The 24,686-nt window shown below is 40.3% G+C and overlaps 1 protein-coding gene across 1 annotated transcript in view; it reads left to right on the forward strand.

Moving 5' to 3' along the window:
• The window catches only part of LOC138737290 (docking protein 5-like), a 180,698-nt gene extending 159,213 nt beyond the window's left edge, over positions 1 to 21,485 (forward strand). Inside the window, exon 8 of the mRNA XM_069888042.1 lies at positions 20,195 to 21,485. Coding sequence (XP_069744143.1) covers positions 20,195 to 20,259 — 65 coding nt within the window. The 3' untranslated portion in view covers positions 20,260 to 21,485. The remainder of the gene's footprint in view (positions 1 to 20,194) is intronic.
• Positions 21,486 to 24,686: the final 3,201 nt, after the last annotated feature.

Genomic DNA, 24,686 nt, shown 5'->3' on the forward strand with positions numbered 1-24,686 from the left:
ACAATTGGTTACTGCTGCCATTGCTTTAATTTGATCAGAACAATGTTTTTTTTTTCCTGTCTATATTCTCTTTTTATGTAGCACGGCAGTTTGATCAGTTCCAATTGGCCGGTAGAAATTGATTAACACCCTATCTGTGCCCATCCATGAAAGGCATTTCTATGAGAATTGGCACTTGTGAGTGCTGAGTGAGTGGATTATCAAGGCTAACTAAGCTGAGACAGAAGAAATGTGTTTGATGAAACTTGGCAGTGATACACAAGACTGTAGGTACATTTTGCCAATGTTTCATCCAAACTATTCTGGGGAATGTCTGGTGGACCAATCTGCCTCTTCTCATGCGTTCAGTTGACAAGCAATTTCACTGCCTTTTCCATTCTCTCTGGATTGAAATATTCACTTCCACAAAACTGTGAATTTTGATCAGAATAATTGGTTCTTTTTTATCGAGGACCTGGATGACGGCTAAGAATGATGATGAAGTCGAGTTTAATGTCATAAACATTGAACAATATACCTGTGCGCTCAAATTCTTGATTGCTCCATCCAAACTGCCACTTGTAAAGAAAAACTATTATTGTAAACTAATTGAATTAAATTAAGAGTGACAAAATAAATACATCAGAGAGAATAAATATTCACTGTAATTCTCACGCCCAAAAAAAGTGACTTGAATAATCCAGAATTTCTTTTGTACTGTGGGAGCAATCTGTGTAACAAAGGGAGGTTTCCAAGATGATCTAAATTCAAAATTTTGCTTACTGAAGGTGGTATAAAAAAATTTATTTCTGAAATGTATAAATTATTACAAAGTAAGATGCCTATTGTTAGACATTGATAAATCGAGATTAAAATGGGAAAAAGATTTGGGAATAATAATTGATCAAGATGCCTTACTAATCACAGAGCACCTATGGCATAGGGATTGCTGTGATAGTACAGGTCTATCACCAATGTACATAGTGTATATAGTTACTGTATCTAGACTGTGCTTACAGCGATTGGCTGAGAGCTAAGCCACACCTATTGTCTGGGCCTTAAAGGGTTGTGTCCCTAGCCAGGTCGGATCATTCCGGACTGGTCGGCCACCTGTGAAGAGCTCCGGTCTTTTGCTAATAAAAGCCTTGGTTTGGATCAACAAGTCTTTGGTTCTTTCGACGAGCTCTACAATTACTTAAAGTGTTATGTGAGTAGAAAGAAAATGGTTGAGAACCACTGATCAAATGACATACCAAATCTTCTCAGACTCCTTGGAAAGTAAAGGTATTGATGTGCTTTCTTCATGGTTGTCTTAATGTGCTGGCTGTAAGAAAGGTCATCTGAAATATGAACTCCCAGGAACATTGTTGCAAGGTTCCTTTTATTGTCACATAAGAACACATTAAAAATGTAATATACATGATATGTTATAACTACAATAGGAGCATTGCTCTGTACCCCAATAGAAGAAAGAAGAGGAAAAGGGAGTCCCTTTAGCACTCTCACAGCCTCTGTAGTTGCACAGTCTCACGTTCAAACCATCAACAAGCCAAACTCCAGATCCAAATCTCCGATACAATCCGGAAGCCTTCAACGTCCAAGGCCCTTTGGAAGTCCTTCTTGCCCTCTGCACGCTCTTGAATCTTAGTTCCAACACCTGGTTGCTGTGAGCCAGTCTCCAGCAGCCCACAGTCTGTGTGGGCCCTTCGATTGCAAGTCACCAGCAGCACGCAGCCTGTGCGGGTCCTTTGGCTGCTGAGCCCCTCGCTGGTCCGCCACGTTGTCGCCAACTTGTAAGGTCATCTCCAGTGCTTCTCCTTCTCAATGTGGGTGGGGTGGGGGGGAGGAGTATTCTCCCCACTTCTGGTGCTCTGCACTGCTCTGCTGCTCCCCCATGTCTGTAACCACCCAATCTCCGCCTCCTTTCTAGCAATACTGACAGGTGTGTGGTTCCTCGGCCTCTCCCTTAAATTAACAACCAGCTCCTTGGTCTTCATGACATAGAGAGCAATATTGTTGTTTTGGCACTAACTAACCAAATTCTCGATCTCCACCATACTGACACATCATTTCCAAATATTCAGTCAACAACATTGATGTTGTCAGCGAATTTGTAGATTGAGTCAGAGTTGAATCAGGTTACGCAGGCATGGGTGTGCTCGGAATAGAGAAGGATGCAAAGTATATAGTTGGTGCTGATGAAGCACAGAAAACGAATAAGCTGTTAATATTTTATGAATGAATTTAAAAAACACAATTTACATTTATTTTTAAATAACATCTTGAATTAAATGACCACCCGTAGATTGGAGCAACAACACCTTCCGTCTGGGCCTAATCCAGCCAGATGGCCTTAACATTGACCTCTCTGTTTTCTGTTAAACTTGCTTGCCTTCTTTTTCCTCCCTCTTTCCAGTTCTCCGTTCCCTTCACCCTTACCCATCCAGCCATCCCTCCTCCCCCTGATCGCTGCTGTCCTCTCCCTCCCTTCTCCACCTATCATCTCTCATTTTTTTCATTCTTCGATGAAGGGCTCAATCCCGAAATGTCGATTATGTATTCCTACCTTTGCTACCTTTGCTGTTAGACTTGCTGAGCTTTTGTGTTTTGTTCTTGAATTAAATGAAATGCATCCTATATGGCTGTCACTTCATAATCTAATCTAAAGATGGATTAAATTCTCTGCCAGAAATCAGACATATGCAGCTATCGCAAATGGCATTATAATGGAATTTAAATATTGGAGGTGAAATTACAATAAATTTCAGACAATATAACCTCCCGATTCATTAAAAAGAGATGACCTTAAATCATCTGTTAATGAAAGCGTAAAATTGACAATTTGAAAAGCAATCTGGGAACTGGACTCTGCTGAGGTTAATTTAGTTGAATTTGGTCCTTTGAAATAGTTTGTTTCTTATTGAAATAAATAAATCCTGATAACATCTTTCTTAGATGGTAAACTTTGCATAATCTTGCATTGTGGCATTTTTCCAGTACTTGGATTTGATAAAATTGTTGCTTGCTTTACAAATAATAGATGGTGAAGAAATGAAGAGAGGAATTCAAATGTCAGCTCTGTGTATTAATTAGTGGGGAGAGGAGAAAGGCTCTGTGGATATTGCATTGCTGGCTCTCAGCCACACTGATTCCTCTGGCGTCACCTCTGGTGCATTTTGTATGATGGAGTTCAGCACAGTTGCTGCCTCTGTGCAGGCAGACGGCTAGTTTTGGTGAACTGAGTGAAGTTCATCCACACCACTGTCTCCCCATCTCTTTTACCTCCTTTAGTTGCTGGTTGCAAATGCTGCCATTATTACTGATTATAACCTATTACATTAGCAAAAGTAAGGGACTGATTGTGGACATCAGGAATGGGAAACTAAACTGGTTCTCTTCGAGGGTCAGCAGTGGTGATGGCAAAGAACTTCAAATTCCTGGATGTCAAAATCTCTGAAGATCCATTCTAGGGCCATCATGTTGATATAATATTGAAGAAGGCATGCCCGTGGTTATATTTCATTAAGAGTTTGAGGAGATTTGGTATGTCACCAAAGACTCTTGTAAGTGTACCATTAAGAGCATTGTGACTTTTTGCAGTACTGTCTGGTATGGAGATGATTATGCACAGGACAGGAAAAGGCTACAGAGAGTTGTAAAGTCCACCAGTGCCATATCATAAGCATCAGTCTTCACTCCATTAAAGGTATCTTTAAGAGGTAGTGACTCAAGAAAGTAGCTTCTATCATAAAGGGCCCTCACCACCCAGGCCATGCCCTTTTCTCACCCTTATCATTAGGAAGGACGTGGAGGACACTGAAGATGCCACAAAAACAACTTCTTCCCCTCCGCCATCAGATTTCTGAACAGACAATGAACCTGGAGGCACAACATCACTTTTTTTTTTCTCTTTTTGCACTAATTATTTATTTTTAAATATTTTATTTACAGAACTGCAATTTATTGCAATTTTGCACCTGCAATTCAAAATACCTGCTGCTGCAAATGAACACATTTTGTGACAATAAACCAGATTCTGATTCTGAATCATGGGTTAATAACACAAACATTCAAAAGTGCCTGAGTCAGAAAGTAGTAAACTATTTGAACTTCACTGTGAGGCGTCCACTAGAGCTGCAGCTTCTCAGCGCCCAAGGCCTGTTGTTCAATCCTTTATTGAATTCTTCCTAGCAGCATTAATAGTCCAAGATGCCTGTTCAGCTTTCAATTGCCAAGCAAGTAACTAGTGAGCCCTTTCCCCCAATTCATAATAATGTTGTTTAGATCTATTAATTAAGCACTCAAACTGGTAAGTTTGTAAAGTATTATAGCATAATTTTAACTTCGCTAATACGGCTTTTTTTTATCTTCTGTTAAATCATTCTGAAAATCTTTCTCTAGTTCAGCAATCTGATTTTCCAACTGTAAACTTTCTGCCGTATATTGTTTCTTAATTTTCGTAGAATAGCTAATGATCTGTCCCCTCAAATAAGCTTTTAAAGCAACCCATACTACAAAATGACTCTTAACAGAATTAACATTTTCGGTCAAAAATAAAGAAATATGCTCTTTAACAAAGGTAACAAACTCTGTTTTTTTTCAATTACATCGCGTTAAACCTCCATCTTTATGTCGAACGTACTATCTCTGAACTTTCACAAGAGAAAAATAATAATGAATGATCTAATATAACTCTACTTTTATATTCAGTTTGCAGTACCCTAGCCTGAAGATTTGCTGATACCAAAAATAAATCAATTCTGGAAAACGAGTCATGCCTTGAAGAATAAAAAGAAAGACTTTTCTCCAAATATCTACAAAATTTAAATCTTTCATTAACGCATTAAGTTGTATTGCCGTCTTTGACTTCTTTATACTCTTTGTATTTCTATCTAATAAAGGATCCAAAGCACCATTGAAATCACCACCCACTAAAATATTCTCATTAGCCTGATTTAACAAGAAAAAAAGCTTCTGAAATAAACCGCTCATCATCTGTATTGGGAGCATATAAATTAAGCAGTGTCCAAAATTCCACAAAAATTTTACAATTAACTCTTAAAATTCTACCAGCATTTCCTTTAGTAGATTCCAATTCAAATGGTAAATTCTTATGAATTAAAATCACTACTCCTTTTGCTTTAGAATTAAAAGAAGAATAAAAAAATTTGATCAACCCAGTCTCTTTTCAATTTCAAATGTTCTTTCTCAGTCAAATGTGTTTCTTGTAAAAAAGCAATATCAATTTTTATCTTTTTTATATACGCCAATACTTTCCTTCTTTTTATTGGATTATTTAATCCCTGAACATTAAAAGTTGCAAAGTTCGATTTAGACATAATTTTAACTATTAGTAAATACACACACTAAAAAAATTAAACTCTATAAAATAATGCTCCCCTTTGTAATCCTTCAAAAATAAAAAAAAGAGAGAAAAAACCCTCTTAAAAAAGTTGAAAACGAAAATAAAAAAAACAACACACACGCAAAAAAAAAACACCCAAAGGCAGTATTACCCTAAAAAACTGGGTGTGGGAAACCCACTGGAGGCAGATGACTTACAAAGTTTTCAGTGTCATCCACCCCCCCCCCCCCTCCCAGCCGGATACATATTTATTATATAGATAAACACATTCAAATATAGTCCATATCTTCAACCCAGTAACTCCAAACCCAATGATTTCTCCGGATCTTCGATATCAAGAGAATTCTGTATTTCTTCTTTCTTTCCATTTTTTCCATTCTTCCCATTCTTTCCATTCCACTGCCATTTCCATTTCCATTTAATCTCCTTTTAGGAGACAAAGGCAAAAAACATAATTTCTTCTCAATTCCGGCAGGGAGTTCGCAAAGACTAAGGCATCATGATCATTTTCAAAAAATTGAGATTGAACGTTTCCATAAAAAACCTTCAAAATTGCAGGGTAACATAAAGCAAACTTATAACCTTTTCGCCACAGAACATGTTTAGCTGTATTAAATTCTCGCCATCTACGAATAACTTCCTGACTCGAATCAGCATAAAAAAGCATTCTATTATTTTGAACCATTAATAGGGATTGATTTTGTCGTGCTTTTTGTACTGCCATACGTAAAATAATTTCTCTATCCTGGTATTTTAAACAACGAATCAAAACTGCTCTCAGCAGTTATCCTGGAAGCGGTTTTCTTCTCAGAGCTCTATGAGCCCTATCTAACTCCAAACCTTCAGGAAAGAACTCTTTACCCAAAACTTCTGGGATCCAGTGTTTAAAGAATTTTATAGAATCAGAGCCTTCAATATCTTCTGGAAGACCAACTATCTTCACATTATTTCCCTGACTCTGATTTTCCAAAGAATCAATCTTCTTCATTAAGTCTCTTTTTTGAATTCCCCAATCTACGAAAGATCCTTTCACTTTTTCTATTTTTTCTCTATTACGCTCCACTTGACTTCGACACTAAGAAAAAGCTGTCTTAATTTTCTTAAAATTTTCTTGTACAGTATCAACAGATTTTCTACATCTATTAATATCACTTTTGACTACATTCATATCTCGCTTCATATTTGACATTTCTTCACATAAAGTATGCATCTTCATTTTCACCTCCATAAATCCTTGATCCATTTGATCTGATATTTGTTTTGACATATTACCCATCTGATAGGCAATCCCTTCCAGAACTGTAAATACTGAATCCATTCCAGATTCCGATTCTACTTTTTGAGGTTTACCTTCATAGGTTGCTGGCTCCCCCTGCTGGACGTACTCTGCAAAGGTAAGTAATTCCTCTTCTATCGGTGTGGATGCCTTGGCAGTGCAGCTGCAGGTCCCCTGCAGCCCACACCTTATCAAGGAGCTCCCGGACACATGACCTCCACACAGGCCGGGCAAAGCCACGGGGTGCGTTGGAGCGTCTTCCGACACTACTCCGCACGTCCCCAGGCTGCCTGGCAAGATCGCGGGGCTGCAGGTCTCTCTATCAACTGTGTCATCCGGACGCAAGGCTTCTCGTGCTGGGGTCCTCTGGGCCTTAGAAATCGCCAAAATCGACTCCGAGGTTTCCACTGTAAAGATAGGTCTCAATTTTTCCGTACTTTCAAATGGCAATTTCTTTTGAAGTTGAGCTTTAGATTTTTTTACATTAGTTGCCATAGTAATATACTTTTGTTAAAAAAATTAGAAATATTATTTTTAACTAATTTTAAACAACTTAAAGTCGGGCGTTTAATGTTCCAGCTGGGAGAAGGTGGAATACACGTCTTTCCTTTGCGCCATCTTGTCAATCCTGACCTCCAGTGCTGGCTGTGTGGCATTTGCAGATTCTTTCACTGATCTCTCCATCAGGTGCTCTGGTTTCCTCTCACATTCTGAAGATGTGCAAGTTGGTGTGTCATCTGGCCATTATAAACTGTCTCTTATATTTGTGATTGGCAGAATCTGGAGGGAATTGGTGAAAATGTGGGCAGAATAAAACATAAGATTCAACATCAGATTAGTATAAATGGGTGGTTGACAGATGATATAAACTCCATTGATTGAAAGGCTGATTCATCTCTCTGTGACAATGACTCCAAATCTTTTAAAGCCAGAACACTTAAAGATACACAAAAGCTCAAAAACAATTTCAGGGATTGTTTCATTCTGAACTAAGCTCTGCTTTGCATCTGATCTCTCTTACTCCTTTGAAGCGGCAAGCACTTGGTGAGCAGATCTCCCAGCTTGAGCGCTGCGAGGCTGATTGTGTACAATAAGTGTGCCACAGGCTGGCTCTGGGAAGAATCCCTGAGTGCATGCTGGAGTGAAGGGCAATAACGTAGAAGTCCCCATTGCTGGTTTTGGCTCAGATTTTTAATGAAATGAGCCACTTACAACAGTGTCACAACACTAGTTAATGTGTTTATTGCCACACACTGAGATATATTTCTAAGAAAACTGCAATATTTTACCTCCAGTAGTGCAGGTATTTGTGGTTTTCAACAGATAGCTGCATTATGGACAGTTTGGAAAATAACGTTGATGCCAATCCCAAATTCAAGATGTGCACACTTAATTTTGAAGTCACATTCTAATTCATTAATGTATACTTTTATCGAAGTAAATATTCTCAATATGTATTATGGTCACATTCCACATCCTTTATACTAGAGACATTTTGTTTTAATTGTCATCTATTTTTTTATCAACAGTAACCGTGCTATGTAACAAAGGTTCTAGCTAACAGATTGGCAAAATATTTACCAGTTTTAATTCATTTGGATCATGCTGGTATTTATTAAAAATTGTTATTCAGCAGATACCATTGTGAAATTGATTTCTTTGAATAATATTTCTCGGGAGGAATCCAACCTACTAATGTTTATTTCATTGGATGCTGAGAAGGCCTTTGATAGAGTTAAGTGGAGATTTTTTATTTAAAGTTTTGGAAAAATTTAAATTTGGTCCAATATTTATTGGTTGGAAACCAATATTGCTAGATGGACAGTTATCTTTAAATTCTACATTGAACAGATCAACTAGACAAGGTTGCCCTTTGTTGCCAGCTCTTTTTTTAATAGTTATTGAACCGTTGGCTCAGATAATTAGGCAAGATGGTAATATTAAAGGTATTAAAGTGAAATCTAATGAATTAAAAATTAATTTGTTTGCGGATAATGTTTTGATATACTTAACAGAACTTCAGAATTCTTTGAAGTGGTTACATGACAGACTGAAACAGTATGCCGAAATATCAGGCTATAAAATTAATTGGGGGGAAAAAGAGATTATGCCATGGAGATTAGCGGCAATGGATTATTTTCCTTGTAAACATATTGTCAAATTTAAATGGTCCGATCAAATTAAGTGTTTAGGAGTTAAGGTAGATAGTAATAATTATAGTCATTTATATGAATTAAGTTATTTACCGTTACTTCCTAAAATTAAAAATGACTTGAATCGATGGAAAGATTTACCGATTACATTAATAGGAAGAGTTAATTGTATTAAAATGTATATTTTTCCTAGGATTCAGTATCTATTTCAATCTATTCCTTGTAAGATTCCCTCAAAAATTTTTAAGGATTTGAAAAACATGGTGAGAACATTTTTATGGAAGGATAAAATGGCAAGGGTATCTTTACAAAAATTAACGGAAATATAAATTAGGGGGTTTAAAAATTTCCAAATTTTCAAAATTATTATGATGTGGCACAGTTGAAATTTATTAATAGAATATTTAATTTGGAAAACTCATTGATATTGGCAAATATTGAATTATCTAAAATTGTTGAGAAGAGGAGGGGTTCCATTTATTTATAGATTGAATTCTAAGTTATTGAGTAATTATAATTTACCTGTTTTGAAACATTTAATGTAACTGTGGTATAAAATAATGAAGTTATAGGTACTCAAGGGAAGATTTCAGGCAAAACTCTTTTGTATCAAAATAAGCTTTTTCCTTTTACACTTAAAAATCAACTTTTGAAGTTATGGGATCAAAAGGGTATTAAATTTGTACAAGATTGTTATGAAGCAGGTTATTTTATTTCTTTTCAAAGAATGAAAGAGAAATATTATATATCTTCAAATACTCTTTTCTTATTATCAATTAAAGTTTTATGATTGGATAATTTTGAACATACTTTATGGTTACCTAGGCGATCTAAATTTAAAATTTTACTTACAGAGGGTGGTAAGAAGGAACTTATATCTGAGATGTATTCTTTATTACAGAATAAAATGTCTAAGTTGGATTTGCATAAATCTAGGTTGAAATGAGAGAAAGATTTAGGAATACTTATTCATCAAGATTATTGGATGAATTTATGTAAGGATAGTATGATTATAATTATAAATGTCAGGTATCGGTTAGTTCATTATAATTGTATTCATCAATTATATTTAACTCTGGAAAAATTAAGGAGATATAATTTAATTTCTGCAGATTTATGTTTTAGATGTCAGAAGGAAGTACGTCCTTTTTAACATTCTGTTTGGTTATGTGAAACAGTTACACCTTTTTGGAATGAACTTCAGAAATTTTTCTAAGTTATTTTGAAAGTGAAATTTTCATCAGATCCTTTAGTGTTTATGGTGGGTAACATTAAGAGGTTGAGTTTAGAATTAAGATTAAATAGATTTCAAATTGCGTGTTTTTTTTTTAGATTAGCATTAGCTGTAGCGAGAAAATGTTTTGCAATTACTTGGAACAGTGAGACTGATTTGTGTATACAGAGATGGTATACGGAATTGAGGTCTTGTATTCCGTTGAAGAAATGACATATCATCTACGTGATAATTATTTTTTTCTATTGTAAAACTTGGAGCCCTTATTCAGATTACATAGGTTTGAGTTTTTGAACCCCTAGCTGCACAGTGGTGGTGTTTCTCTAATCCATGGTAATTAACTGATGAATTTTGTTATTATGTTTAATCTTCTCTTTTCTTTTCCTTTTTTCCTTTCTTTTTTGTGGGAGGGGGCTGGGGGTTTGTAGGGGGTTAGTTTGTATAAATATGCCATGTATGTTTTTTTAAGTTTTATCTATTAATTGTATATTTTTAATATATGTATCATGTTTTAATAAATAAAATATTATAAAAAAACACTATCCATGCTAGACACTGGTGAGGAACATGAACTATGCTAAATATATCAAAACCCTACGCAACCAACATTGGATTACTATCTGAGAGAGAGCAGCACATTCGCTTGCTTCTCTGCCTGACGTAGCTGTTGAATTGGAAATGTCCCTGTGGTGCAGCAAACAGTACTGCTGCCTCTGAGCTTCAGCAACCTGGCTTCAACCTTGTCTATATTAGAGTCTGCAGGTACCCCCGACGGCATCCCTGGGTGCTCCAATTTTCTCCTACATCCCAACATAGAAGCAATTTGGTAGCATCTGGGGGGGGGGGGTGTGGAGGGGATTTGATTGGAATAGGAAGTGACAAAATGAGAATGGTGTAGGATCAGGTGAGTTTGATCACCGACTTAGACTTGGCGAACCAAAGGATTTGAGTCACTGCTGTATGAGATGGCAACTCTCTTTGTACAGCTAAAGTTGCTTTTCATATGCATTCTGACTGATGGGGACATCTTGTGGCCATGGAGTGGAAGATTGAAGGTTGGAGAACTAGCTGCACTATTAAGTGCATATTGATTTCTCCTGGACAAAAGCTTGTATAGTTTAAACTGTAACTTAATTAAATGGGGGGGGGGGGGAGCAGATATTTCAGGTTAATGGACGAGTAGTACAAAAGGAAAAATTGCAAAGTGATGAAGATAATTTCAGGGGCAAGGGTGATGTTGGGAGTTGGTTGAACAAAAATAACAGATCATTTGAAGTTGTATTGACAATCTAGTGCAGTACATTTTTGTGTTTGCACAGTTCTTACAAAAGAACAGAACATGTTGTAATAGGGACATTTATTTGTATTCACAGTGAAATAAAATGTCCGCTACTGAAAATTGAATCAAGATCTATTGCATATCAGATCAGAAGGTTATGGAGAGCTTACGCAAAATTTACTCAAGTCTGTTATTTGATTTATTATACTGTATAATAAAGGTTTTAATGAATAATACCATTGCTTTACAATTTGGAAATAAATATTTTCTTATTGATGAAATTGAGAATCCTCAAAAATCGGAGAATACTTTTTGTGATCACCTTCATGTATTATGAACAAAACTCACAAAGTTGCCTCTGACCCCTTGACAGCAGATTAAAACATGAAGCTTTAGCCTTCCACGGTTGGAGAACAGCACCATTACATATCATCAATTCTGATCAAGTAGAATTCACACAACATCGGTATTCTGAGAAAGTATGAACATTCTTTCGTTGTTAGTAAGTATAATTATATTTTACAGAGCTGTAGCGGCAGCTCCACCTACTCCTGAAAGAACACGCACAACCAGACGGGTTGAGCTCAGTGAGCAGACTGCACTTAGGGCACTGACGTCACCCGGGTGCAACGTGGTTCCCCCAGCGCGGGCTTCTGAGCCCCGTGCTGGAAGGAAGGGAAAACCCCCAACATCGGCGCCATTTTCACCAGCTGCCCACCGTGTGGCTTACAAGCGGGGCCGGTTCGCCTGCCTAGTGGTGAGCTGCCACACAGCCCCCCCACAACTGGTGCTGATGTCATTTTTCACCAGGTGGCCTCGCTTCTTGGGCTGGGTTAGGACCACGGGCTCGGTGGGATCGAGGTGCGCTGGATTCAGCCTGTCCACAGTAAACAGCTCCCGCCTTCCCCCTATGTGAACGTAGAGCTGGAATGCTGTACAACCCTGTACGGCCCCTCGTACGGTTGCTGCAGAGATGCCATGGTCGGGCCCTGCCGAACGAAAACGTACTCCGCGGAAAGCAGTTCGCCAGGAACGTGAGATAGGCAGGTCCCATGCCTGGGCAGCGGTGGGGGTTCGAACGAGTCCAAGCATGCCCTGAGGTGAGGAAGTATTTCATGCGATGGCCGCTGGGGATTGTGAGGTGCGTTGACGAACTCACCAGGTAGTCCCAGTGGCACACCGTAGACCAACTCAGCTGATGACACCTGCAGATCTTTCTTGGGAGTGGAGCGGTTGCCCAGGAGCACCCAAGGAAGTTAGTCCGCCCAGTCGGGACCGGTGAGGTAGGCCATGAATGCCGACTTAAGGTGGCGGTGAAGACGTTTGACCAGTCCATTGGCCTGCAGGTGGTAGGCCGTGGTGCAGTGTAGCTGGATCACCAACCTGTTGGCGAGCTGTGCCCAAAGCGCAGAAGTGAACTGGGAGCCCCGATCGCTGGTGAGGTGACCCGGGACGCCGAACTGGGCAACCCAACCATGCAACAGTGCTCAGGAGCAGGAGTTGGTGGAGGCGTTTGGCATCAGGATCACCTCAGGCCAGCGAGTGGTGCAGTCCACCATCATAAACAGGTAACAGTTGCCCTGGGAAATGGGTAAGGGCCCGACGATGTCCACATGAATATGGCTGAACTGTTCCCAGATGTGTTTGAACTCCTGTATGGGCGCCCTGGTGTGTCTGTGCACCTTGGACATCTGGCAATGTCTGCATGTTCTGGCCCAGCCCGTGATCTGCTTCTACAGCCCATGCCATATGAACCGTTCTGCTACCATCCAGACCGTGGACCTGATGGACAGATGTGAAAGGTCATGGATGTGATGGAAGACCTGCCTGCGCCACTGCTGGGGAACCACTGGTCGAGGGGTGCCCATGGAGATATCGTACAGGATGGTGCCTTCACCACTTGGAATCGGGAGGTCTCAGAACTGCTGGCCCATGATGGCGGCTTTGAAGGCCCTTGTCTCCTCATCTGACTTCTGGTCCCAGGCGAACTGGTCGAAGTTGAGGCCGGGCTTCAGCGTGCAGATGGCTGGTCGTGAGAGTGCATTGGCAACCACATTGTCCTTCCCTGCCTTGTGCCGAATGTCGGTGTTAAACTCTGACATGAAGGAGAGGTGACGCTGCTGGTGGGCCAACCAGGGATCCTTTGCCATCGTGAGCACCTGGGTGAGGGGTTTGTGGTTGGTGAAGATTGTAAAAGTCCTCCCCTCCAAAATATAGCGGAAATTCCGCACCGCCAGGTACATGCCCAGTAACTCATTGAAGGTACAATACTTGCCTTCCGGCGGGCGGAGCAGATGGCTGAAGAATGTCAGCATCTTCCAATGTCCATTCACCTGCTGCTCCAGGATGGCATTGACGGCTATGGCAGAGGCATCAACAGAGAGTGCCATATGCAGTCGGTGTCCGGGTGGGCGAACATGGTGGCCTTCACGACAGCATCCTTGGTGGCCTCGAATGTGGTGCAAGTTTCTAGGTTCCAAGCGAACATTTTGTGCTTGGCTGTGATGAGGGCAAATAGCAGCTGCATGATGCGCGTGACTCCCGGGATGAAGCGGTTGTAAAAGTTGACCATACGCATGAACTCCTGGAGCCCCTTGTGGCTGTCTGGGTGTGGGAACTCCCTGATAGAGGCAACCTTCGCAGCAGCGGGCATGGCTCCTTCGGCCATGATGGTATGGCCCAGGAACTGTCCCAAACTGGCACTTGGCCGGGTTGATGGTAAGGCCGAAATCGGTCAGCCAGGAGAACAGGGCATGTAGGTGGGCCTTATATTGCGCCTGGTCCTTGGTGGCGATGAGGATGTCACCCAAATAAATAAAGACGAAATCCAAGTCCCTGCCCACAGAATCCATGAGGCGCTGGAAGGTCTGAGCGGTGTTCTTGATCCCGAATGGCATGCGCAGGAATTTGAACAAGCTAAAGGGGGTGATGATGGCCATCTTGGGTATGTCCTCATGGTGCACCGGGATCTGGTGATATCCGCGCACCAGGTCAACCTTGGAGAAAACCCTTGCACCGTGCAGGTTGGCCGTAAAGTCTTGAATGTGAGGGATGGGGTAATGGTCAGGAACTGTTGCCTCACTGAGCTAGCAGGGATGCTAGCTGCCGGAGGCTTTTGGGACCAGGTGGAGCGACAAGGCCCACGGGTTGTCAGATCGCCGAATGATCCCTAGTTCCAACAGGTGCGGAAACTCCTCCTTCGCCACCTGAAGCTTGTCAGGCAGGAGCCGGCGTGCCTTGGCATGAACCGTTGGACCTGGGTGGGGATATGGTGGAACACCCTGTGGAATGACAAGGCAGCGGAGAACTGTGGCTAGAGTGTTGGGAACTTATCCAGGATTTGCTGGAACTCGTCTCTGGGTGTGCAGATCGTTGCTATCTGCAGTTGCTCTGAGCGGGAGGCATTGAGGCAAATGGCCTGGAAGGTACGGGTGTCCACCAGGCAACTACCTCGATGTCTACCAGAAGCACATGTGCGAAGAGGAAGTCTTCACCCAGGATGGCAGTCGGGAGAGATGAGACCGTGATCCTCCATGCAAAATTTTGGTGGCTGATCTGGAAGTGGTCTGTTATGTTGGCTGTATGGAGGGGAGGTCCACAAGGTCAGTTCCTGGACTCGACAGCCATGGCCGGGATGATTCTGATCTAGGCTCCAGTGTCAATGAGAAACCGCCGGCCGCTAACTGAGTCACGCAGGTAGAGGAGGCTGTGTCATTGGCCAGCCGCTGCAGCCATTAACAGCGGCCGGTCTGGTCATTTCCCAGGAATGAGCAGGGCTGACAACACTTCCGAGCCTTGCGCTGGTGGTAGAAGCAGAGGCCTGGAGTAGATGCTGTGGCCTTGGTTATGCTTTTGGGGGCCCCTGCAGGGGCCAGATGCTCTACTGCAGCGCTAGGGGTGGGCTTGGCATGGTTGTGCCCGTGCCTCATGACCTGCTGGACCGCTGAGCTCTCCGGGAATCGTGCAAGCCATAACTCCTGGGCCTTCTTGGTGACCTTCCTCAGGTCGGTGAAGCTCTCCTGGACCAGCAGCGGCCAGATGTCGCCAGGCATATGGTTGAAGAAAATGCACTCGAAGAGTGGGCAGTTGGTGTGCTCACCCATGAGCATGAGCATCTCGTCCATCAGCTCCATCGGGGACCTTTTCCCCCAGGGCATCAAGGTGTAGCATCTGAGCAGCACGCTGGTGTCTGGATAGTCCAAGGGCTTTGGTAAGCACTTGCTTGATGGTCTCGTATTTGTCTTTGGCAGGTGGGTGCTGAACGAGGTGCAGCACGCGTCTGGCGGTGGCCTGGTCCAGGGCAGCGACCACATGGTAGAATTTGGTCATGTTTGACAAAATCTGGCAGAGGTGAAACTGAGTCTCCATGTGGCCGAACCATGTCTCCAGCTCCTGAACCCAGAATTCAGACAGTTTCACGGCTATAGCGCTGATCCCAGGCTCGCTCATGTTGGATTCAAAGATGTTTGAACCAGTCGGGGTCACCAATTGTAGCGGCAGCTACTCTGCTCCTGCAATAACACACACACAACCAGATGGGTTGAGCTCAGTGAACAGACTGGTTTATTGCTGGCTGCTGGGCTGCACTTATACTCCCAGTCCGGACCTGGCTGAGAACCGCTCTGGGGGGTGCCGACGTCACTCGGGTGTCACGTGGTCCCCCAGCATGGGCTTCTGATCCCCATGCTGGAAGGAAGGGAAAACCCCCGATGGCACCATTTTGACCGGCTGCCCCGCCGCATGTCTTACAAGCGGGGCCGGTTCGCCTGCCTAGTGGTGAGCCACTACAGAGCAATATAATTGAAGCCTTAATCAATAAGACAGAAGTTAAAATATTCCACATTTTGTTCAGAAAAACAGTGACATCACAGGATTGCAAACAATACAGGTGCATAACCTTTTATCTGGGATTGTCAGGACCAGACACCCGCCATCGGAATCTTCCGGATATCAGAATCATTTTAAAATGGAAGTCCCTTTAAGCAAAATTGCACAAAACAGGGGGCCTAGGATGTTAAATGCATGTAGATAAATAAAGACCATAAAAGACCATAATATTACTATTTTTTTTTTAAATTTTAAACTTCAAAATAAAACTGGCTCAGACATCGTAGACATCTCAAACATGCACATTGCAGCTCAGACATTGCAAACTATCAAGCTTCCACAATAACTCCACCTTCTGAGCAATCGACAATGAACTACGCTTCCTTTTCTGCATCTCACTGCCACTCATGTTCCCTTTGCCATGTTCATAGTCTTCACAGAGACTACTGACTTGTAGTGTTGACTGGGACAGCGAGTGGTGATGGGGCTCGACAGGGAGGAGCTCTTATAACCAGCTATGGAGCCTGACAGGGAGTTGCTCTTATAAGGTGATAATTGCACTAATTAGCGATGACACACGCCATGAATGGCCACTTATTAGGCGATGATACCGCAAATTATCGATGCAGAAGGCAACGGGATACATGAGAGTTGTGCGAGAGTCACGTTGGGGAACGTTGGGCACTAAACTCCATCTTTAATGAGCAGATGTCATCTACCAAAAAGGTGCTAGCTTTTGGAGGTTGTTGGGTTTCAGAATCCTGGATAAAAGGTTACACACCTGTACTTACTCGGAAATACTGTCACGTTTCTGTAACTGTAATGGAGCTAATACATCTTTATTGCCTGGAATTCGATATTACTTGACTATTGATTTTTCTTTCCTGAATTATCAATATTAAAATTATCTAGAAAACTATAAATTTCCATTATTTTGATCTGCTGTGACATTGGGCAAGTTCCTTTTGTATTTCCTCTGATAATGTGTCTAACCCTTTGTATTGCTAAATCATTACAGGTGCAATTAAAGATATCCCAAAATCAGAAGCATTTCCTCCCCCCCCCCCCCCCCCCACTTACCCACCAATCCATCACAGTCACTGAGAACTAACTTCATTTCTCTCATAAAATTTAAAAAAAATGCTGGAAACACACTGCATGTCAGAAAGAGAAATTGAATTATCATTTAAAGTTGAAGACTTTTTCAAACTGGGAATAAACACTTCACATTGGGATTCAGGAGTATGTGTAATGGTATCACCAAAGGATTAGAAAAATTGAAGCATATATTGTAGAAAGAATTTATTTTTCTCTTTTTTCATATCTTAATAAGGGTCTTTGTCTTGAAATATTGAATCTGTTTTGCATTCCTCAGATACTGCCTGACCTCCATTTTCTGTTTCTAAAGGTACAAATAGTGTAGTGTCTTCAATGTTTGTGTCTTGCTTGAAGAAACAAAAGTTTTTCTCAAAGTTTGGTGAAAAAGAATACAAATAGCTCACCAAGTTATAATTAACATTTGCATCTTAAAATCTATTCTAACTGCCCTTTTTGTTCTGTTACTGGGTGCCAGTCAAGTGAAACCAACATGAATTGCCTTCCAGACATGGGTAAATCCAGACAAGTTAATTCTACCTTCAGCTTTGTCTCCTCTTGGTAAACACACGCATGTCCAATGTTTTCCCATTGCAGAAGATCCCTGAGCAGAGATAGTGCTAGAAAGTGTACAGCACTGGGGCCCTGAGAATCAACCTGTTTACACACAAGGGAGATATGGAGTTACATATGCAAATCCAGGAATGTGATTACATGCAGTAATCACTGTTAAATCTTCATAGTTCATCCAACATTTCAAACTGACAACCTGACACTTTGCTGGAATTTCAAGAACAGGAAATTGGAATCAAAACTTATTGGCATGAACAAACGCCACAAAATTCATTGTTTTGAGGCAATATTATGGTTTATACCAAAATTGCTATAAATTACATTTTCAAAAATATACTATTTTGAAAAATAATAAATAAATTGGTGCATCAAGTATCATAGCTTTGCATTGTAGGTCTCAATTGGCATGTGCAAGTCAGGATGATTGATGTCATCATGGCAGAGGTAAACATTTTAAAGTAATAGTGAGAAGTTTAAATCTCTGATTCATTGTGTTTATGTTCATTATGGACGTTAAAGTAAAATAAAAGCAGATACTGGAAAACTGAAACAAAAAATGGGAAAATACAGGAAATACTGAAATCTGTGTGATAGCATCTGTGGAGAGAAAAGCAGAGTTACTATTTCAGAAATATTTCAATGCACCAATGGAATCATGAAGAAAGCACAAACCAATGGAATCATGAAGAAAGCACATCAGTGCCTCTACTTCCTCAGGAGTTGGCAGACACCAGAAATCCTGGCAAATTGTGGTGGAAAGTGTGCTGACCGGCTGCATCACGGTCTGGTATGGAAACTCCAATACTCCTGAGCGTAAAGCCAGAAGTTAGCGGACACACCCCAGGATACCACCGGCAAAACCCTCCCCACTGTTGACTACATCCACAGGGAACAGTGCCGGCAGAGAACAGCAGCAATCATTAAAGACCCACACCACCCAGCACATGCTCTGTTCTCGTTGCTGCCATCGGGAAAGAGGTATAACCGCCACAAGACTTGCACCACCAAGTTCAGGAACAGCTGCTATCCCTCCACCATCAGACTCCTCAATGACAAACTCAGTCAGAGACTCATTTAAGGACTCTTATTTGTTCACTTTATTGATTTTCTTTTTGTTCACTCTGCATTGGACAGTCAGTTTGTTTACATTTGTTATCTGTTTACGGTTCTTTGCTTGCATGTTTTATGCCATGTACAGTTTATTTTTTGCACTCTAAATAGTGGTGATTCTGCAGCACCTGTAGGATAAAGGAATCTTAGGGTTGTATGTGATGTCATGTATTCTGATAATAAATAAATTTGAAATACCAAATGTGGTTATTGATCTGAAACATTAATTGTCTTTCCCTCCCTTGTTGTGAATTGACCTGTTGAGTATTTCAGCAATTGTTAGCACAGTTCCAATGTATATTTGAGTTTCTCTGGAGAAATTAATTTGAAACATGCCTTTTGCTAAGATTGTGGCCTGGCCCTCATTTATATTTTAATCCAGCAAGATTTTGTTTTCATCTTTTCAAGTGTTGTTTCTGTGTTTCAAACAGAGACATGATGAGCATCTAAAGTTATAATATTACATTAAAATTTTTGTTAATTCCTGAAAATTAATTTGATAATTTTGGTGCAATTTTCTGCTTTTATACAAAATAATAAAGATCAAAATCAGAAGCAAAATTTATTGTCATGATCAAGTCACAAATTTAGGTATTTTGCGGTAGCATCACAGGGCAAATGCTCATATAAACCACCTTGCAACAATGAATAAAAATAGGGCACATAAAGTCAAAGTCGGGGAGTGTCTTTGGTTCATTGATCATTCAGAAATCTGATGGCAGCGGGGAAAAAGCCGTCCTTGTTACTCTGGTAGCAGAATGAAGAGGGCATGGCCTGGGTGGTGGGAATACTTGAGGATAGAGGCTCCTTTTTTAAGATACTGCCTCTTGTAGGTATCCTCGACGGAGTGAAGTCTGGCGCCCGTGATATCGCAGGCCGAGACAACAACCCTCTGAAGTTTTTTTCTTATCCTGAGAACCTCCGTATCAGACAGTGATGCAACCAGCCAGCCTGCTCTCCAAGATACACGTAGAAGTTTTTAAAAAGTCTATAGAGATGTGAATGCTTACCATTTTATCAAAGTTATTCTGTTAATAGCCACCAATAAACAAATTGAGACTGATGTTGAACAAAATCCTAAATATTCATACTTTTAACCTGTCAAAGAAATTTGATGTAAAGAGGTTTTTTTTGAAAATCACATTAAACTGAAATTAAGTTGAAGTACTGGTAGGTTAATTGGGTGTGAGTGGATTATTGGCTGGATGCTATTTTGTTAAAATAAGAAGAAAAAACATTTTAGATGTTTCTATTTAAAATGCAAAACTTTTTTTGAATATGTATTTTCTTTTTTCTTTTTTAGATGAGTCTTATCGAGTGAGGATTCCACGTGCAGAAACCATCCCCAGTTACAGCTCTCAGCATTGACAAAAACTTCCAAAGGGTGGAACATTTTCTGATGGCTTGGATTGAAACTGTGGTACTGAATGTGCCCAGTGAAACAAACTGGAGGATTTCTGGGCAAAATGGATTGATGTTTTGAATAATATCTGCAATATATTTTCTTCTATAAATCGACATTTCCTCTTCAAGTATTGGGACAGAACAATTGAACTAGACATACTGAAAGGAAAGGCTTCGTTTGCAAAAGCAGATTTTAGCTTATGCTCCAGGATGAACAATATAATTTCTTACCGTAGAAAGCAAAAGTACCTTTTTTTTGGTCAAGCATTTAGTTTCAAGAAAGTGCTGTGGTTTAGTGTCACATTCAGTGTAAAATGTAATGCATTTACTTGAGTAACAATCAGTTAAAGCCAAGACATTGTGTGGACCCGTGTTTGATTATTTAGGTGCTAATTACAGACGACTGGACAATTTTTTTTAATAACTCACAAATTTGGTTTTAGACTTCAGTAAATTGCAATGTAAAATTTTGCTGAACTTTTTCAAATCTGCCTGAGGGCCATGAACAGTTCTGCTGTGCAACAGTATTATTCTAGCGTTTCTTAACTTTTTTTTAGTATTTGCAGCACACTGCAATAATCAGTCAGTAATAGAAACTCATTTGGTGAAACAATTGTTGAGGTTCATGACTTTATCAGGTAAATGGAATGTTTGTAATTTGCAGAAAGAATTGTGTGAAAGTGCTTTTTAATTGTATTTGGCCATAACATTAGGTAATTACAAGAATATTTTTTTTGCATGTGGATTATGTCTGTTTATATCATTTTTATTTTCAGTCATCATCTGGGCAATTGACATACATGTTTGTAAAGAGTATAGACTGCTGAATGTAACCTCAGTAATTCAAAGTATTAACACTAGATTAAGGTCTAAATGTTCCAACGGTGGCAGCTCATTGGATGGATAACTAAGTCAACTGTTGCTATTTACACAACCTGCATGGAACTGGATTTGTTTCCAGAAGTACCAGCGAAGAAATAAGACACAAAACACGTGTAATATTTTGTTGTGCTAAACAACACTGTAAGAAATATGGGGAATGCACAGCACATCAGATTGCAGCTAAAAAGGAAGGGCAGCTTAATGTTTGGATGACAGTCATTCTTAAAAAAGACTTTGTTTTGTATTTTATGTATATATTTTTGTTCCTACAACTTTTTTCCTGTGAAATATCAACGAGCCCTTAAAACTGAATAGAATTAAACATTTATCAGCAACTGCAAATGGAATAAATTGCATTATTGTAGGTTGAAAGGACTAATGAATATTAGGTTCTGTGGGCCTAATTATGTTGAATATTACTGGATCTTATAAACATTTCTATCACTTTGAATAGAAGGTTTTTCTTCATGGTTTCATCAATGATTCTAGAGCATTTTAAACATTTTACAAATAACTCGTGCCGAGGTATTCGAATATGAATGTCCAAGTAACCACCTTACATACTGATTGCATGATCACGGAGGATTATTTTATGAACTTTATGAAAAATTAGTTATTCTGATTCCTAACTCTCTGTGTGTTCTGGTTTCAAAATTCCTCGTCATAAGTTCCCCATCAGTCAATGTACTAACTTCATTCAATCTAATTATTTCTGTAGAAGCCATTGTCAGCTCCATCCCTGCAATACTCGAAATTTCATTTCTAGTTGATGATTTCAGAGTGGATAATCCTACATCATCCTCACAAGATGAGATTTCACAGGATTTGCTGTTTATTTATAAAATGCCCAGTCTGTAGAGTGCTGAATAGTAAGTACATCCCTCTGTATCACTTGATGTGTTAGGCTCATAGAAATTTATCTGCAGTTGGCAGCACAAAATAGTCATGTCGGGACATCATATTTGCTTCCAAAATTCATTCCATTGTTGGGTTGAAATTCAGAGGAAGACTATAATGATCAGGTAGTCTGGAGAGCACCCCTGACCAGGGTTGAATTTCTTGGCTTACTTCTGTTTACCTGATTCAACAGCAAATGTGGGTTCTAGAATGAAATCTAATTCACCAGTTATCAAAGAAGAACTGTATTGGATAGATGCAACGGCCAATCCTGTGCTTTTATTCTGATAATAAGAGGGGAGGATCAGTGGCACCAGATCTGGGAGGTTAAAATGATTCAGGCCTCTGTAGAGAATTCCGGATGAATTTTTAATTCCTATCTTATTTCTGCAACTAGATTACCCTTCTGTTAAACAAATACAAAATGCAATTTACAATGAAAAATTGTGGCATCATAAATATATCATGTAATGCATTTGATGTAAAATTCTGGCAGTAGTTTCCTTGGCCTTTCCTCTTCTTGAATCAGTTCAGTTTAGTTTATTATCACATGTACAGATTACAAAAATAATTTTTTTTCCATATGGGATAGCACGTATCCAGCACTTATAGCCTCCAGCCATATTATTTATAGAAGACAAACAATAAAGTTTGCAGATGCTATGATTGTAGTTTAATACACAAAAGTGCTGGAGAAACTCAACAGGTCATGAAGTGTGCATAGGAGGCAAAGATGTATAACCAACATTGTGGGCTTGAGCCCTTCGTCAAGATATAAGCAAAAATCAGGCAGGCACCTGATTAAACAGATGGGGAGAGGAGGAAAGATAGGGCAGGGGAGTCGCACAGGCAAATGGTCATAGGTATATATGGGTTAGAGGGCAGAAGAGAAAAAAAAAAGAAGGATAGGAACGGTCTCTGAATGGAGAAGGAAAGGGGTGGGGAGTTGGAGAAAAAGAAGCAAATGGACAGGGAAAGAAAGAGAGAGATAGGCAGAAGCCTAATGGAGACCAGAGAAGTTAATGTTATTGCTATCTGGTTGGAGAATGTCCAGAGGGAATAATGAGTACTGTTCCTCCAATTTGTGGGTGCCCTTGGTTTCACAGTGCAAGAGACCATTGACAGAAGTGATGGTATGGAAATAGGGCATGGAATTGAAATGTTTGGCTACTGCATGATGCTGTGGACAGCAATGGTCATCGAGTGCTCCCATTGTGGCCTCCTCTACATTGAAGAGACAGGACACAGACTAGGAGATCACTTTGTAGAGCACCTTCACTCTGTCCACAACAATAGCAGGGACATCCTAGTGGCAAAACATTTCAATTCCACAAACCATTCCCACACCAACGTGGCTGTCCACAGCCTCATGCATTGCTAAACTGAGGTCACCCGCAAATTGGAGGAACAACTAATATTTCGTCAGGGCACTCTCCAACCACACGGCATTAATATTGACTTCTAGAGTTTCTATTAGGCCCCTTCCCTCCCTGTCACTTTCTCTCTCTCTCTCTCTCTCTCACTCTTTCCTCATTCCCTTTGTCACCTTTCCTGCAGCACCCATGCCTCCCCCACATCTCCATTCAGCAAGCTCTATCCTCCCCCAACACATCAATTTTTTTCTCTTCTGCCCACTTACACATATCCACCTCTGACCTCCTGTCTATTTGCTTGTGCTCCTCTCCCTGCCTCTACTTTCCTCATCCCCCACCTTTTTTTTCAGGCTTCTTTCCTGCTTTCTGCTCAAACCTTGATGAATGGCTCAGGCCTGAAACGTGGATTGTATAGCATTTTTTCATATAAATACTGCTTGTCCAGCTGCCTTTCTCCAGCACTTTTGTTTTTATTTTATTTATTAGAAGCAAATGACTAAACTATTGACATTTGAAACAAAATTCCATTTATGTGTGTAATTATCTGAGCAAGAATGAGGAGAGTTTGCTCAATTGAGCACCACCTGAGTCTTCAAAGAAGACAGTAACTTGGGGCAGGAAGCAAATTGAATCTTCCCACTGTTTGTTGAGTGGGTTCAGTCATAATATGATACACAGACTCAGAAAAGACTTTCAGTTACTAATTTTCATGACTACTTTTGCTTTTGGATGGCCATGCTAGATTGTTGCGTCTTCATAATTATGTTTTTGTGTCTCTATTTCTTCTTCATTCTTTCCCCTAAATACTCATCTGTTATGGTTCCTTAAAGTGTTTGGAGACCGCGTCCATATTCTTCATTGTTCGCACTTCAGCTGAACCTAGTTGCAAAGTCTCAACTACAAACTAGAGATCACTCTCTAGTAACCAAACATAATCCTGAAGGGTTGTAATAGTTGGTGGTTCTAGTCTGATGAGTTGCAGTGTAAGGCTGGTGAGATATGTAAGACGAAGGGTTCTCCAAGTGAAAATGAACTGTGAGTTAATTCAGAGAGAAAAGTTAAAAGTCAAATAATATTTGATAAAAATAAAGCACTTCTGTTGGACAGATTTTAAGTCTTGATGAGAGGCATTGATCATGTAGATCAGTGGTTCCCAACCTTTTTCTTTCCACTTACATCCCACCTTAAGTATTCCCTATGCCATAGGAGCTCTGTGATTAGTAAGGGATTGCTTAAGGT

This window comes from Narcine bancroftii, chromosome 6 (genome assembly GCF_036971445.1).
Source record: "Narcine bancroftii isolate sNarBan1 chromosome 6, sNarBan1.hap1, whole genome shotgun sequence".
Lineage (NCBI taxonomy): Eukaryota > Metazoa > Chordata > Chondrichthyes > Torpediniformes > Narcinidae > Narcine > Narcine bancroftii.